Source organism: Symphalangus syndactylus, chromosome 4 (assembly GCF_028878055.3).
Source record: "Symphalangus syndactylus isolate Jambi chromosome 4, NHGRI_mSymSyn1-v2.1_pri, whole genome shotgun sequence".
Lineage (NCBI taxonomy): Eukaryota > Metazoa > Chordata > Mammalia > Primates > Hylobatidae > Symphalangus > Symphalangus syndactylus.
This window is the reverse complement of record NC_072426.2, coordinates 96521059-96538143: the sequence shown is the minus strand read 5'-3', so window position 1 is coordinate 96538143 and position 17085 is coordinate 96521059. Positions and strand designations below refer to the sequence as shown.

Here is a 17085-nt window from a genome sequence, read left to right as displayed (position 1 = left end):
AAATAGAACAACTGTAGTTTCTCATTATGTTTGCTGCCAGAATCCATGCTTGGTTGCTCAACTAAAGACCTTATATTGCTAATTACTACCACATGCCCATATCCCAAGCGAAAGAAAACTTATTGATTCTGACAGCCCATTCTCTCAACACTGAATTCCAAATGAAAACTCAAAATTTGGCCAAACATAACATTTCATCAATCTTGTTTTACTGACTGGAAAAACAACATCAAACAAAGGGTGCTAATGGCCCTTTATTACCGTGCCTTTCCCAAGCTTATATTTTCTGATGAAAGATCTAAGTGACCAAAGGGCTTCTTTAAACTACTTAGTAATTAGCTTTTGAACCAGGAAACAATGTGTAAAGTAAAGTGAACAGGCCCGGTGCTGATGACAGGACGGACTCTGTGTCTGCAGGGTCAGGAACAGTGGGGACCCAAAAAGAACATTAAAAGCAAAGTGCATTTTCATAAAGGGAGAAGAAAAACAAGAGAGAGAGAGAGAAAACCAGGCTAAAAGCAGTGATAAAAGATTACAGAGCCAGAACAGAATGGCAGGAAGTCTGTGATCTGAAGTCATCAGCACCTGAAAGTTTGAGTGGAACTGCCAGGGTGAAGGATGACCGGATCGGACTGGGGGCAGTGAGTGAGTGCCAGGCTGAGAGCCCCATCTGGGTCAGCCGGCACCAAAAGCTGCCGGCCTCCAGCCCACTCACCGGCTCACCCACATTTGACTAGGAAAATTATTTCATTAAAAAAAAAATTACCTGGAATGAGAGTCAAGAAATATTTTCAACCTAGCCTTCAGGGCAATTGATTTTATTGACTTCTTCGGGGCAGTGATTGGGAAATGCCAGGGGAGACACTGGAAGATAGGGAGGCCATAAAGAGAGCCCCAGGCCCTCAGAATGCCTTCTGCTTTATGGAGACCTGTCCACACCTTCAAGGCAAAATGAATCGAGATGCTGTTTTCCTTTTGGCATGGGATACATGACCAATGGGAATCTTTGGACTTATCTGGCCTTTTGGATCCAACCAATGGCCCAGAAATCGGAACAGCTTGGTTCTAACCTCATCCAGGGCTGTTAAGATAATATTGAGGGGAGGGCTCCATTAGAGGGAAGATGGAGGGATGTGCTGCCTCCCTGAAAAGACGCCAACTGGCCTCCTCTGGCCCACTGTCCTTTGTGCCTTTGAAAGGAAACTGGTGTCCTGTGGGTAGTTCAAGGAAATGAGCCCTTTTGTCCACCTCCTCATTTCCTGTGCAGAGGCCTGGACACCTGAGCTCAGGAAGCATTGGACTCACTGACCAAAGGGGAGGGTCTGCTCTGTCCAACATGGCTGACTGTCAAAAAGAGGAGAAGGCAGCAGTGGAGGGAAATACATGCTCCCGGTCTGATTTTATTTCCTCTTAAAAAAACCAAAGAAGCTCTTTAAGAGTTCATTCGAAACAGAATGAGAAGGGAAAACAAAACAAAACAAAACAGTTCCATGATAGGAACTTCCATGACTGGGAAGAGGCATGAGTGATAAAAGTTTTCTGTGTCCTGATCCGGATGGTAGGATGATAGTTACTGGGGGTGTACATAGGTACAAGTTCCTCACTTTATATGTTAAAGATGTGTACATTTAACTCTATGTAAGTTATACCTCAAAACCAAAAACAAACAAAGGTGACGGCCCCAGAAAAAGCTTTAAAAAAATAAATAAAGGATGGCTGTTGCCAGCCCCCTTTCCCCCACGGCATTCCCCTCTTGAGGTGGTTAGTTACTGCCCTCTACTTAGGAGAAAACCTTGGGGTCTCTATTGAACCTGCACATTGATATTGAGAGTGATAAAATGATCTGAGCACACACTGAAATAGTTCCCGAGAAGAAAGCATTCACGTTTGGGAAGCCAAACAAAAGATTCATCAGGAATAGCATGTAGTACCCTAAACTACCAGAAATATACTGTTTCTTGCCCAGAAGGACTTTCAGCTGAGTAATGAGTCCCTTTAAGGATAAGATCGGTGCCTCCTGGATGAAGAGGAGAACTGGGTTCCCAGTGGCCACAGTGCCTTTGCAGTAGGCCAGATGACCTGGATCTGCCACCCAAGGTCTTCTCTGCCAGAGTCTTATCCTGCATTCTTGCTACACACAAATCACCATAGAAGGGCATCATACTAGTTTGAGGGACCAGAATTTTATCACATAGCCAGATGATGTGAAGAATGAATGAGTTTTGTTTACTTGTTAGGGGTCAGAAGAGAAAATATGGGCCCAGTTATAAATGGACTCCTTTCAGGACAAATTCATTACATCTCTTAGAATTTGTGAATGAGAGTTTGTCCAAGTGTGGCAACGTCCTCGGGTCACCTCTGACATCACACCCCATGCAGAAGCTGGGCCTTCCCTCATAGAAGCACCCATGGGGTGGGGGAGGGGCAGAATTCAGATGGCACCTCCACGGGGACTCCTGAAAGTCACTCAACCACGTCTTTTCTGATGCAACTGACTTACTTTCTGCCTCCATGTTTGTTAAAAGTCCCGCCGAATTTATTCCGATTCAGGATGAGAGCAGCAATTTCGGGCACGTAGCGGGCAAACATTGCCTACATGCATGAAACAAAGAAACAAGAGCCAAAAAAAAAAAAAATGGCATGCAGAGAGGATTCTACCGCAGCAGAGGCAGCAAAACCTCTTGGCATACTTACTTTCTTCCACTAACCGCACTATAGGAGCCCCCGTATTTCTTGCGGTTTCCTATTAACTCTATGATTTCAGGGACGTAGCTGGCAAACATGGCCTGAGAAGATAGGAGACAGAAGAGAGACTAAAAAGACAGGCCAAAGAAAAGGGGGGGGCCTGTTCAGAGGGCGGGGGGCACTAAGATCTGAAAACACAAAAGGATTAGGCCTGCGAGGGTATATATTGATACGTTGGATCATAAAAAACTAAAAGCACAAAGAGAGCAAGCTCCCAGAAATACACAAGACAAACAAACATTAGCCAACCTCGACAACCAAAGAACAAAAAAAAATCACAGTTGAGAAAAACACAAAGGAGACAGGAATAAATAAGGTGATATCTAGTTCTTCTTGTTGAAGAAAAATAGGCAAAAGGGGGGCATGCTAGTGAAATTAAACACACGCAGACACACGTGTGCATGCACAGACACACACAGTTTCACAAGAGAAGATCTTTCTTTGTCATTAAAATTCAGAGGAGAATCAATGCTTTTATGAGTAACAAAAGAAAATAAACACCAAAAGATTAAAAACTACATTTTTCTATTAAAAAAAAAAAAACACTAAAAAGCTCAAAAGGGAAATTTAGGAAGTCACCTGGGAGGAGAAGATAGCAAGGAGAAACACAAATCTGCCATGTTTTGTCCAACAAACATCTGGCCTGTGGCTGGCTGGATGGGTCTCATTATCTATGGGCACCTCACGGATGCTGCAGAAATGCTTGCGTGAATGTACACATGCACGTGCACATTTATATACATTTTTAAAATGTATATGCCCTATGCATACAAAACAGAGAGAGGTGTATGCATCACTACATATAAATGTGCACGCAGTGTACATACATGAAAGCTCTGTATGGATTAGGATTTTAATCACTCGCTTCATAAATGGCGAAAAAATCTAAACTTAAAATGAGCTACTTTGAAAGACAAAATGTAGCAACTGCCAATGTGTGGCCAGAAATCCCCTCGATTTACATTAGAAGGGATGGTTTAGTGCAACATAAAGAGCTGCATAGACTTTTAAAAAGCAAACAGTGAAACTTTCTTAGAAGAAAGGAGCAAAAATACCCCATGTGTCCACTGCAGAATGGAGTGAGCTGTTTGCAAAACTGCACTCTGCTCACATGGGGATGTCCGCCTGGACAAGACTAAGGTGCTCTCTGTCCTTTGATGGAGGGACCCTTCTCTTTAGGGCAGGCCCCCGCCACAGTGTTTGTTGGAAGTTTGGGGAGGAACATAAAGGGGAAGGGGGAGCTCTTGAAACCGCAAACTGTCTCTACAAAGTACTGACAGCTTCTACCAGAGGCAGGTGACAGCCACTGTCCTTGTAGCATACCAGATGCTGAGTTACACTGCTAAGGGGTAGACACTCTCCCGTATTAACAGCATCACTTTCTTAAGATAATTAGGTTTGCTCCTGGCTAAATGGCTGTCCCTGACAAAGGCAATGTACCTGGATCTATGGGACAAGTGTAATATACCAAGAATTATGCAGAAAAGTCACCATCGTGTTTGGATTTACTTAGCCTGATTGTAACACTAAGGCTTTCTTCTGGTGCAGAACACAGTCTAAAATACAAAGCTTTAAGGAAATGTATCATGGAAAATATTAACAACCATCAAAATCAACATCATAATAAAGATTTTTTTTACCAGTCCCCCGAGGATGAAGAAGACCATGAAGAGGCGCCCAAGCGTGGTTTTTGCATAAACGTCCCCATAACCAACGGTGGACATTGTGACCATGAGTAAATAGACACATTCCCAGTAGGTGAGAGCCTGGTTGTTTTGGAAATTTTCCCATGGGTCCCCTGAATTCTCCACCTAAAGCAAATGGGACAGGGGAGAAAAAAGAAAAACATGCTATTGAAGTGTATACATGCAGTAAACGTGGAAGCTCGGCACTCCCGAAGGCCACTTGCTAATGCACGCCACTGTCTACACGAGATGTGTGGTTCCTGGGCTGAGTTCTGTGAGTCAGGATGCAGAGCTCCTGAGCAGGACACAGAGAAAGTGGAGAAGCAGCTGCAGGAGATGTTTTCCTGACTGATTGGGACAGAGAGGGAAAGCAAGAAGGGAAATATCTTTAGGCCTTTTCTCTTCTTCTGTAAAATGTCAGAAGCCAGCTAAAATTCAGGGCATTGCCTCTGGCCAGGTTTTAGAGCACTCTCTTCAAGGAAAGAGCCAGAGATCCCTTCCCTGACCTTCTCAATAGGTTTCTAAGGCCCAGATGGCCTGGCTCTGTCTCTCCCACAGAAATTCTAAACCCTTCCACAGGGGGCTGCCTCCTTCCATCAGTTTATCTAAAGAGTATATATGGGCCCTGCTTATTTCTGATTCAAACAGCATCTCTGGGATCTGGCCCTGCTCTCCCTCCTTTGCAAATTGTCAATGGTGGTCCCAGCCTTGAGGCTGCCAGAATCTTCCCAGAGGCATGGAAAGTGAGCTCATGAGAACAGCTTGCACTGGCACAGCCCATTAGATCAAGGGCTGGCAAACTTTTTCAGTTTTGTGGGCCACACAGGTCCTGGTCAACTCTGCAGAGGCAAAACTTCAACAAATGGGTGTGGCTGGATTTGGAGAGCTTTGGCCCAAGACTGCAGTTTCCCCACTTTCCTGTCCTTCCATCATATTTGATCTGCCAACAAGGCTAGGAGGTGGGCAGGAAAGGTACTTTAGATACTCTCAGGAGAGAGGGAGCTGCGGGCCCAATTTTACTCAAATATGCCCGTGATCTACCCACAGCACCTGTAGGCGGTGGCCCCCAGGCCTCCACCTCTGCCTCTGCAAAATGTTTCCAGGGCCCGGCCTCTTTCACACATCAGTTTGTCCTCAATGTGCCATTTTCACAAAAGTTTCCTGGTGAACCTGAAGGGACTTCACTAATGCCCATAGTAAGGTGGGGTCATCATCTTATTAAAGACAACTATCTCCTCCACATATGTGATTTGGGTCCTTGGTGTTTGGTTACAGTAAGAATTAGGGTGATTAAGATTGATTTTGGCCAAGAATCCCATCAGCATTAAGGGCTGGGCAGGACACCCTAGATCTGGTGAGTACATGAGCCCTCATACCCCACCCGCTGCCATCTCAGGCCTGTCTTCCTTTGAGTGATAATTACCTAAATCCCAAGTGTGGGTAGCTAAGTGCGTCCTTCTATCCCTTATGCAAATAGAGGCTCAGCCACCGGTGGTCAACTTTATCCAAAGTCTCAGAGCTAGACCAGGCTCCTTCCAGTTGTAACAGTCTATGTTTGCATGAAACACACTTCCCACAATAGCTGTGCTCTCTAAAAGCAGAGGGAAAGTCTGTCTTTGGGTGGTGCGAGGGGCTTGACTTAATACAAGACTTTCAAAGAGTCACTAATGAAAAAGAATGAACATTTTTGAGGTACAAATCCGACAAAATAATGAAAGGTGGCTTTTCATAAGGGGGAAGTGGAGAGAAATTGAGGGATCTGAATTTGTTGTTTACTAGGAGGTGTGGGTCAAACTTCCAACCTTGTCCCCAGACCTTTTCCAGGTGTTTGCTTAGGAAGCACTGCCATCTTGTGGCTTACTATAGTTATTGCAGACAGAAGGAAAATCTACCAAAGCCCCCATGACAATACCAATGAGCAATGAACGGAAAAAATGCAGGTTAATAGTGCAAACATTACTCACCATTTGGAACTAGTTTGGGGTAAAAAGGTTGGAAACCCAGACAATTGTGTGGTTGCTTCCCATCTTCCTGTCTACAACCGAGGTGAAGTTTCTTTCCAGTAAGATAAATTTTAGGTAATAAAATGATTCAGAGAGGGTCTTGTTGCAGGCAAGCGAGAGCAGAAGGGTCTTCAAGGTTACTCACCAAATGGATGAACCCGGCTGCAGTCAGCCATGTGCTGATAAATATGGAGAGCAGATTCACCAGCTTGATGGAATTACTGTGCAAGAGACAACAAGCAAAATCCCCATGTTACCAAAGGAAGGCCCTGCTGGGGCTGCCTTACAGGGTAACAGCACCCACTTAGCGGGAGAGGCTGCCACATCTGACTCCCGACCATTTCTCCATTATTAGGGAATTCTGGAAGGTGGAGGAAGCTGCTGGGATGAAAGTCAGGACAGAGCCTAGAGGAACGAATTTAACTTTGGTAAAAAATTAACTTTTATTTAAAAAACTCTTCAAATCTATAGAAAAGTGGAAAGAATAGTATAACGAACACTTGTACGCTCTTCATTTAGACTGACCAATTAACATTTTACCACGGGTGCTTTATCTCCCTACATGCTTTTTCTCTTAACCCCCCCTGCCCTTTTTCCTTCTCTTCTTCTTGCCATGTACATATATATATATATATTTTATATATGTATATATACGTATATATATATATATACATATATATACGTATATATACATATATATGTATATATACGTATACATATATATACGTATATATACATATATAAGTATATATACATATATAAAATATATAAATATATATTTATAGATAAATATATAAATATTTATATATTTATAGATAAAATATATAAATATTTATATATTTATAGATAAAATATATAAATATTTATATATTTATAGATAAAAATATATAAATATTTATATTTTTATTTGCTAAACCATTTAACAATAAATCAGAGACATCATGGCACAAGCCCTAAATACTTTAGCACTCCTAAGAAGAAGGGCATTGCACAGCATAATCACCATACCATTGCACGCCTGAGAAAATTAAAACATAAAAATTCAGTAATGCTATTTAATATGCAGACCTTATTTAAATGTCTCCAGTTGCCCCAAAATTGTTTATTGATTTTTTTTAATTTTCCCCCAGACCCAAGTTTCATGCACTGCATTTGGCTGTTAGGTGGCTTAAATCCAACTGTCAGGAAACAAGGACAGAGAGTAAACATTTTAGGCTTTACAGGCCATATAGACGTGGTCACAAATACTCAACTCTGTCACTGTGGCTTCAGAGCAGCTTTTGGACAACATGTACAGGAATAGATATGGCTTTGTTCCAATAAAACTTTATTTACAAAAACAGGCAGCGGGCATGGGCTATAGTTTGCCAATCCCAACTTCAGTCTCTTTTAATGTATAATTGACACCACTCCTTTGTAATGACATTAAATTTTGTGTGAACCTAGGTTGTCTTCTATAATGTCCTATATTCTGGATCCTGTTTATTTACTTATTTATTTTTATTTTATTTTTTATTTTTGAGATGAGGTCTCTCTCTGTCACCCAGGCTGGAGTGCAATGGCACGGTCTCGGCTCACTGCAACCTCTGCCTCCCAGGTTCAAGCAATTCTTCTGACTCAGTCTCCCGAGTAGCTGGGATTACAGGCACCTGCCACCATGCCCAGCTAATTTTTGTATTTTCAGTAGAGATGGGGTTTCGCCATGTTGGCCAGGCTGATCTTGAACTCCTGACCTCAGGTGATCTGCCCGCCTTGGCCTCCCAAAGTGCCGGGATTACAGGTGTGATCCACCGTGCCCAGCCCAGTTTATTTTTTAAATAAATGTTATTGTGTATGTTTGAGGTTTACAACATGGTATTATCTACCATCTCACATAGTTACGCTTTTGTGTGTGACAAGAGCAGCTAAAATCTACATATTTAACAAAAATCCCAAATACCGTACAATTTTATTAGCAATAGTCCTCATGTTGTACATTAGACCTCTAGACTTGATCATCCTACATAGCTCCCTACTTATTTCTGTTAAGAATCTCTGCGGGGATGGCATCACATCAGGATATCCCAGCCCAATGAGTAGGTCCATTCATGTGGCTAAGGCGGAAATGCTAATGTCTCCACTGAGAGGTGCCCATTTCCCTTTATAATGAATATGCCATCTTGAGTGAGGCCCTGAGACTGCAGGAATATCCTGCTCTCCAACAACCTTATACCTAATAGCTTTAGCATCCACTGGTATTCCTTGAGTGGATCAACTGGACCTTATGATATTTTGAGCCCCCTGAGAGCTGGGGCCTTGTCTGTCTGGATTCCAGGAGCCCTGGATCCCTGGAGCATAGTAGGCCCCTGTGACTCTGCACTGACTACACTGGTCTCTGCCCCTGCTCTCTAAACTGCATCCTGTTCAGTCCCACTGGAGTATACCTGAACGCTGCTGTCAGCAGGTCACTTCACTGTCCAAAGGCTTCTTGTTGACTAAAAGATGACATTCAAACTCTCTCCTTCCATTGTCAATACCTTGTGAAGTCCCAGTCTCTCCCACCACCACTTTTTCACATAAACTCTTGAAACTGCCATGCCAGCTAAACCTATTTACTATAGCTATTGTTTACACTATTTACTCAACTCGAAAGCCCTTCCCATCTAGCCAAATTTCCCCATTCTTCAAAGCCCAGTTCAATCCCTACTGCTTCCTTAAAGTCATTCCACCCACCTGCAAGACAAAGTGACTTTCCCCGGCTCTCATCTCCAGCCATTCACTGGTAATTGATCCTACTGACTTAAGATGTCTTTTGTAAAGTTTTAGGTTGCTATTTGACTCTTGTGTTCCTTGCTGCATCTTGCAGAAAAGAACTCTCTTTTCTAGCTCTTGCATTTTCCCAGTAGTGGCTTAATGCAGCCTACAGGGTTGCCCAACCCATTAGTTTTGGTCAATTCATCTCTGTTATGACTGCCCTCTCTTACCTCTCTTTTGGAGAACCAATGATTTAAATTCTAGGCATTTAAGATCACAGTAATAGTATCAGCTAGCTTGTTTACAGTTCTTTCCCAGTGCTCACTGCATGTGCCACCATCCTAAGTGCTTTAGGATCACCTGTGCTTTACGTAGACTAAGTCATTTAACGCTCATAACGACAATCTTTCTTCTTCTGTGGAACAGCACAGAGGAATCCATGGTCTTAGTTTTTCCAGAGTTGATTCCGACAGTTCATGGAAAGAATAAACAGATACTTTCAACATTGTGGGTGAGACTGATCTTTCGAAATGTGTGGAACAACTTTCTTCTGGCTTGAAAACTTGGAAAAAATAGCCAAAATGTCCATTATGTCTCTCTTGGTCATTTCTAGAGTTACCAGATGATAATAATTGCCAATATTTATTGAGCCCTTATTACGTGTTAGATGTTGTGTTGAGCAGAATTCTCTCCTGCCTCTACCTTGTAAGTCCTCTAAGGTGTGCTCCTGCATTGGAGGGTAAGAAATAGATGAAGAACTGATAGCCGGCGGCAAAGGGAGGGCTCTTAGGGAGGTGTGTGTTGTTCATTTTCTCAGGGTATCGTTAAATACCAAGTGGCTTCACTTACATACTCCTGGATTCTTGGGATCTGAACACAGCAGTGTCCCACCAACAACCATGTGGAGACCTCTTGAGATATTAAACCTATTTGGAGTCTGAGCCTCCTGGTGCTTTGGAAAAATGACCTAAATATGGTGATTATTAAACTCTAAATGATGGTTACAGTGATATTAGTAGTGTGTTAGGGAGCTCTTGCCATATGCAGAACATTTAATCATTGTTGCTAAAACAGTCCATGTTTAGCTCTGAAATCTGATTTTTTTATGACATCAATATTATCACAGATCCCTAGGTTTAGTAATTTGCTTTCTAAATGAAACTCTATGACCGCACATCTGAAAGCTACAAGCAAAAGATGCAAGGTTAACCCCCGGTGGGCATTCTCCATACTCTGAAATGTGAATCTTGCCAGGTTAAGTAGGGGTCCTTGGGAAGAAAGAGTGGGGCACGCCAGGAGCAGGGCTGTGTGCTCTGCATAGCAAAGGTTATACATCTCTGTGTGGAGATAGTCATAGCCTTCCTGGTCAAGCCCAGGGATCTGGGCCAAACATGAAGCTACCAATGGTTAGAATGATTTGAACCATTCAGATTCTAGCCTGCTTCCTAAGCTTTGAGGGAGATTATGATCTTATCATGAACACCTGACCCATCTAAAGTAAATCATTCTCATGTTGCCAATACAATTCCTGAGTCTCCATCCCATGAGTTCTAATTCACATCGATGGACACAGTGAATCATGATAGGTCAGGCACAGGATTCTTGTAGATTAGAGACCTCTTCCAAGAAACTGTGGATGCTGCAAGAGAAGCTCTGGCTCCAGAGATTACAGCTGTCAACCCAGAGCTTCTGGGGCCTCCTTTGTCCTCTACATGTTTAACAAGACATGTTTCAGTGAACACAGAAAATGCCATGCACTTTGTACAAAGAAGTGCACATTTGTCCCTGTTCTGCTTGTCTCTAATTTTTCTCTTTGTTTCTGGTATTGCCAGGTGCTGCTGGCCTTGTTCTGTTTTACTGCTCTCTTTGCTGGACAGATGTAAAATACCCACCCCCTAAAACGTTAACTGGACTGCACCACACTAACATAAATGGTCTAAACGATAACATGAGTGGAGCAAAGTGAAACTCTGCCAATTCAATCCCTTAATTATCTCTAGATCCCTTCTTCTCTCTCTGCCCCAATTTGCACTGCCTAAGGCCATGCCCTAATACCTCTTCCCTGGACTACTGCCTCCTAATTGGTCTTATGGTCTATGTGGTCTTTGATGCTTCAACCCCATTCTCTATACAACTGTTGGAATAGTGGATCTTTCTAAAATGTCAGTCTAACCACATTTCCTCTCCTGATTAAAATCCTTCAACAGCTCTCCTTTGTTCTCAGTAAAGTCCATGAATCTAAGAACCTGCATGATTTGGCCTCTCCCTGCACATCTCTTGCAGTCTCCATATAGAATATTCTTCTTTACAAACTTTATCTTGGAGCCATTTCTAAGTTCATGTGAGTAGTAATGTTTTAGCTTCAAAAACGCCTCCCAAAACCGTATTGGTTAGGTACATGATGACTCATGCATATCGTGGAATGCTATGTGAGAAACAAAAGGTGACATAGTAGATGTAATAGTTATCTCAAAGTAGGTGTGATGTGGAGGCAATTTTACTTTATCCTTTTATGATTTTGTGTGTTGTTGCAATGTTTGCCATGAACATATTTTAAAAATTAGAGGAAACAGGCTGGGCACAGTGGCTCACACCTGTAATCCCAGCACTTTGGGAGGCCAAAGTGGGCAGATCACCTGAGGTCAAAAGTTCGAGACCAGTGTGGCCAACATGGTGAAACCCTGTCTCTACTAAAAATACAAAAAGTAGCCAGGTGTGGTGGCGGGCACCTCTAATCCCAGCTACTCAGGAGGCTGAGGCAGGAGAATGGCTTGAGACGGAGGTTGCAGTGAGCTGAGATCATGCCCAGCCTGGACAACAGAGCAAGAGTCTATCTCAAAAAAAAAAAAAAAGAAAAGAAAAGAAAAGAAAAGAAAAATTAGAGGAAACAATAAGGAAATTCCCATTTTAGAAAAAATTGCTGAGTGATCCATGTTTTAGTCATCAATATTTACCACAGTCAATGAGATGTGGAATTACAGCCTTTAAACACAGCTGCTGACTTTCTTCTGACAGTAGAATAAGTGTTCTAGCACCTGTGTGTTAGATCTCCAGTTTGCAGGGCAACTGAGAAACTGCCAAAACCTCAATAGTGAGAGGGAGTCTCCTTGTCTCCCCTTTAATTGGCCCGTTTCAGGCTATGGAGTATTCTAGGCCCCCTGTGGGCTTGCAGTTTGGGAAAGGGCCTGATGCTGGTCACATAGCTGTGATTCGCCCATTTCATCCCGTGCACTTTAATTTTCCTTCTGCTGCCTTCTTAATTCTTTATCAACCTTTCTGCCCACCTGATGCTTCTCTGCCTTATTTCTTTCAGCTCTTGGCCCAATGAGGCAGCCAAAGTACTGGAAATGAAACAGCAACTCCAAATCATTATTTCAAATCACATTGCAAAGCCTCCATCCCTGCCTAATGCCACAGATTGGCAGGAATTCACCGCCAAACAGAGCCAGACAAAATCTCCCTAAAGACGATTACATGGGTCCCCCAACCCACCCTCCTGGAAGGACCACTATGGAAGCAGCAGAGTATGGAAGAGTCACAGGAGAATCGCTCAAAAGTGCAAAACCCTACAAAAGCCAAGGCTGCACTTTCTCTGGGACAGAACTTTGGGATCCACACTTGGGGATGCCCAAAAGGAAGGAGCCAAGATTAGCCAGGCCAGCACCTGGAGAGAGAATGGCCTCAGAGAGTTGTCCTAAAGCTTCTAGATTTCTTACAATTACATGACGTTTGCTTCTGTGCCTGGTGACCTGGCCTTTCCTACCCTCTTAACCTCATCCTCCTCTTTCCATCACAGAACGCTTAATGTCCAGGAGTGCAGAATTACCCAAAGTTTCCCCAAGTGCTATGCTGTCACACCAGTGTGCTGTTAGCAGCTTCCTTGATTAGAAGTCAACCCCCACCCTACCCCTCACATGCCCAGCTCCACGAAGATGACACTTAAGTTTTCTATAAGGCTTACCTAAAAGTAACCTTCTCCTTGAAAAGATCCTTGACTGCCCCACAACTCAGGCTAAGCCCAGCTTAGTTACTCCCCTCTCAACCCCTGGGCATACTGACATCAGCATTAACCACACCATCAGGCGGCCTGGCCCCCTACCCAGCAAGTTCTCTGACAGAAGGACTCCTAGCACCCACCTTGCTGCTGAAACCAATGGGTGCTCACTCCAGGCTTGCTGAATTATCTCAACCATCTGGTTATGACCATAAGTGAAGGGAGCTCTGAAAACCCAGGTTGTGGGTTTGTGGCGAAAAGCACCCTCTAACAACAAGAGTTTCATACAGTGGGAAGTCGGGTGCTGGAAAAAGGCTATTTTGGGGCCCGGATGGCAGATGCCCAGCCAGCCTTCCACCCCGTAACTCTTCCCTAGGGCCGTTCTCTCCCTCATCCCCTGGCTGGCTGCTTCAGCTTCCCCCCTCTGCACTGAGAGAGGGGGCACTGAGTGCAGTTGGCAGGTGAGCTGACCACCAGGGATGCCACAGCCACTTCCCGCATCCAAAGGAAAGAGAGGTGAGTGTCCTAGCAGAAGGTCAGAAAAAGATATTCAGATGGTCCATCATTTTCTCAAGTTCTAAAACGGTCCAGGGAGTAGACAGTACTCCTCAGAGCAATGGAACCTTCTCAAAATGCTGGCATCAGAGAAGAAAAATCCCCCTGACATATGATGTAATTGTGAAATAGGGAGAGACAGACACTACCCGATGTTAGAGAGTGTCACAAAACACCATCCCTACCAAAAAAATAAGTGTCTCTTAAGAACAAGGCTTTATGCTTGTTGCTGGGTACTCACGCATTCCACCTTTAAAACACAGTCTAGGCCAGGCGCAGTGGCTCACGCTTGTAATCCCAGCACTTTGGGAGGCCAAGGTGGGCGGATCACGAGGTCAGAAGATCGAGACCACGGTGAAACCCCGTCTCTATTAAAAATACAAAAAATTAGCTGGGCGTGGTGGCGGGCACCTGTAGTCCCAGCTACTTGGAGAGGCTGAGGCAGGAGAATGGCGTGAACCCGGGAGGCGGAGCTTGCAGTGAGCCGAGATTGCGCCACTGCACTCCAGCCTGGGCGACAGAGCGAGACTCCGTCTCAAAAAAAAAAAAAAAAAAACACAGTCTAGTGGACTGAATCTGACTAGCTAAATATTGGAGAGATGCTAGCTTCATTGATCATTTACATTTCAAAAGTAATATGATTCTAGCACATAGAAGAATAATTAAAAGGCAGAAATCAAAGTTATTGGCACTCAGAAAAATATGAAGAATTACAATATTCACTGTATATGAATGATATAACATTATTGCTACTAAATAGAGGACTGATAAATTCTTATCTCAGGATAACGAACAGTAAAAGGCAGGAGGACAAACTTTTAAAGACTTCGGTGCCATTAGATTCTCTTTTTCTTTTCAACTTGGCTAATAGAAAGTGAATTTGACCTCACAGTCACATAGATGAGCAGTCAGAGAGAGGAAACCAATTTGGAATTAAAGCAAAATACAATAAACAAGCAAGAAAAACACTAACACCCAAGGAGTAAAGCCAATCATAGGTTGAATTTGTTGGCTGTGTCAGGTTCATTCAGGAAGCTGGGTCCCAGCCTGTGTTACCAGGAAAATGATGCTGAATCTAATCCTCAAAACTACAGATATATTAATTACAAATCACAAAATATGGAGGTGTCCTGTTTTTAATCATTTATCAAATGCATAAAGGGCAACCAAAGAGGAAATGGAACATTAGAAGTGAGCTTCTTAGAGTGTAATTTCCTAGAAGAGAAATTTATGGCCTGTACTTATTCTCCATTAGAGCACGTCTAACCTCTTTTATTAGTTTATTCATCAAGACAGCCCTGGTTTCAGGCCAGCTCTGCAAGGCAGCAGGTCATCAGGAAAGGGATCCTCTGGGGGCTTTTCCTCCTGGTCCAGTTGTGTTTTCCAGATCATAACGCAGTTAACAGAAGTATTCATGGTGCATTCGGCAGGAGGTTTGTAGGTATTCCCCCAAAAGGCAATTCACAGAGCAAGCCCCAAGGGCTATATGGATATAAAGTGAACATCTAAAATGTGCTTTGAAATGAAATGATTTTCTGTTTGCCATATGAGGTTTGTGATTGCCTCTCACAGCATTGCTTCTATTGCCTTTACGACTGGGTTCAATTTCTTATTTAGTGATGTAATAAAGGGGCGATTTAGAATCTAGCAGCAAGGACTTCCCAATCAATGAGCAAAGCTATCCCTCATTCACTGTGCACCTCTCCCCTTGACATCATGGCTTTTATCTGGGCAACCCCACTGGACACCCAGATATCAGCTATGTGTCCCTAAAATTGTCCCTACTTCCCCGCATGCACAGCTATTTCTCTCTTTTGACCACATAGTTCCCTGGCCCTGCAGAAGAGAGCAACTCAAACCCTACTCTGGGTTTTCTCTCCCTCTCTGTGTTAGATCACTCTTTCTGTGAATAATATAACTATTAATAATATCATTGTGATGAAAGCAAGCACACCTGATATTTGCAACTTGGCATAGGGGACTGGAATGAAAAAAATATGACGAAGAACATCTTACCTTGTTTTAAGAATATTCAGAAACTGCAAAATTTCTGAAAACTGTATCAGTCTCAGAGCTCTTAAAAATCTCAAACCTGGAAAAAAGAATGAAATAGAGATGCATTATTTTCAATGCGTGATTTTAATGTTCACAGTCTGCCATTTGATTTACAGTTCCCAAGGGTCAAAGGGATGGGAAGTTCTTGCAGAAGATAAACCAGCTGGTACTTCGGACATATTCCTTCATTCTGATTCTTGACTGGTTTAATCTCGACTGGGAAATGGACTTTCTCTTTGTAAAGGTGGCCTGTTCAGAACCTCTTTAGAGGAAGGGCTCATGGGGAGAAGCCAGGTTAATGAGACTTTTCATTTGGTGATCTCTGATTGAAAGCACTGTTTCTAAGTTACCTAGTTGTCTGGTAGGATTTTGTCTCTGAAAAATCCTAGAAATTGTGATAGCTCAGGGTAACCCTTGCGCTAAGAGCAGATTGAGAATAAATCGGATAACCTTATGTCTTTGATGGATTTTATTTTTTACCTTTATCTTCAGCCCTGATAAAATGAAGAGTACAGCCCACAGCGTTATCTGTTTTCTACAAACTTCTATATTTTCCTCCCAATAAAATAAAAAAGGATCAGTGAGATATCACACCCCACAACTTAAGGATTCAAAATTTATATAGTTCCCCTTCTATTAAGTGTTAAGATAAATGGTTTGTCCTTTCTAAATCAACAACCTCTCTTGAATGGAAAAGAGGCATCAATGTTTAGGTGGCAGAAGAGAGATGGACAAGGAAAAACACATCAAGGACATTTTAAAATGCAAATTATTATGTTTTAACAGCTAAGAGTGAATTATATTTCTGTTCAGGTGAAATTTATGAGTCAAAACATTCAGAGTCAGTCCTGGGCTATAACAATTTGGCTATCATGCAAGGGAATTACTTACAAAATGCTGGTTTGTCACTGCTGTGAGACACATTGAATGTCACACCCACTCCCAAGGGGATTTTCTTTTGCAGACTTTCTAGAAGCATTTTATTAAGCACCACCACGTGCCAAAGGCAGTGCGAAGCCCTCCAGTGCACTGAGTTGACAGACGACTCCACGCCCGTGAGTGGGGCTTTGTTCTCCCACACCTGTGAGCCAGTAAAGGGCAGCGTAGGGAAGAGTGGTGGGAAGGAATCCTTACTACCTTCTACTTGAACAAGGAGTACACTAACTGCGCCCAATGTGGAGCTGTTTAGGTAATAAGGGAAAATTAACTTAAAGTTCATGGGGTGGGGGAAAATCTGACAGTACAAGGAAAAAGGGAGAAAAGGATTGGCTCAGAAAAATAATTTCTCATCTGAAAAGGATTAACCATCATGAAC

The 17085-nt window shown here is 42.9% G+C and overlaps 1 protein-coding gene across 46 annotated transcripts in view; it reads right to left on the bottom strand.

Moving 5' to 3' along the window:
• Positions 1–17085, bottom strand: part of KCNMA1 (potassium calcium-activated channel subfamily M alpha 1) — a 779318-nt gene that overhangs the window by 244458 nt on the left and 517775 nt on the right. For 43 of the 46 annotated variants that reach the window (XM_063637484.1, XM_055275615.2, XM_055275604.2 and 40 more), the window contains 4 exons: positions 15732–15807; positions 6579–6654; positions 4386–4556; positions 2695–2786 (listed from right to left, as the gene is read on the bottom strand). In XM_063637484.1, coding sequence (XP_063493554.1) covers positions 2695–2786; positions 4386–4556; positions 6579–6654; positions 15732–15807 — 415 coding nt within the window. Of the gene's footprint in view, positions 1–2500; positions 2593–2694; positions 2787–4385; positions 4557–6578; positions 6655–15731; positions 15808–17085 lie in introns of all 46 variants that reach the window. The other 3 variants (XM_063637491.1, XM_063637492.1, XM_063637498.1) reach the window with 1 other exon arrangement.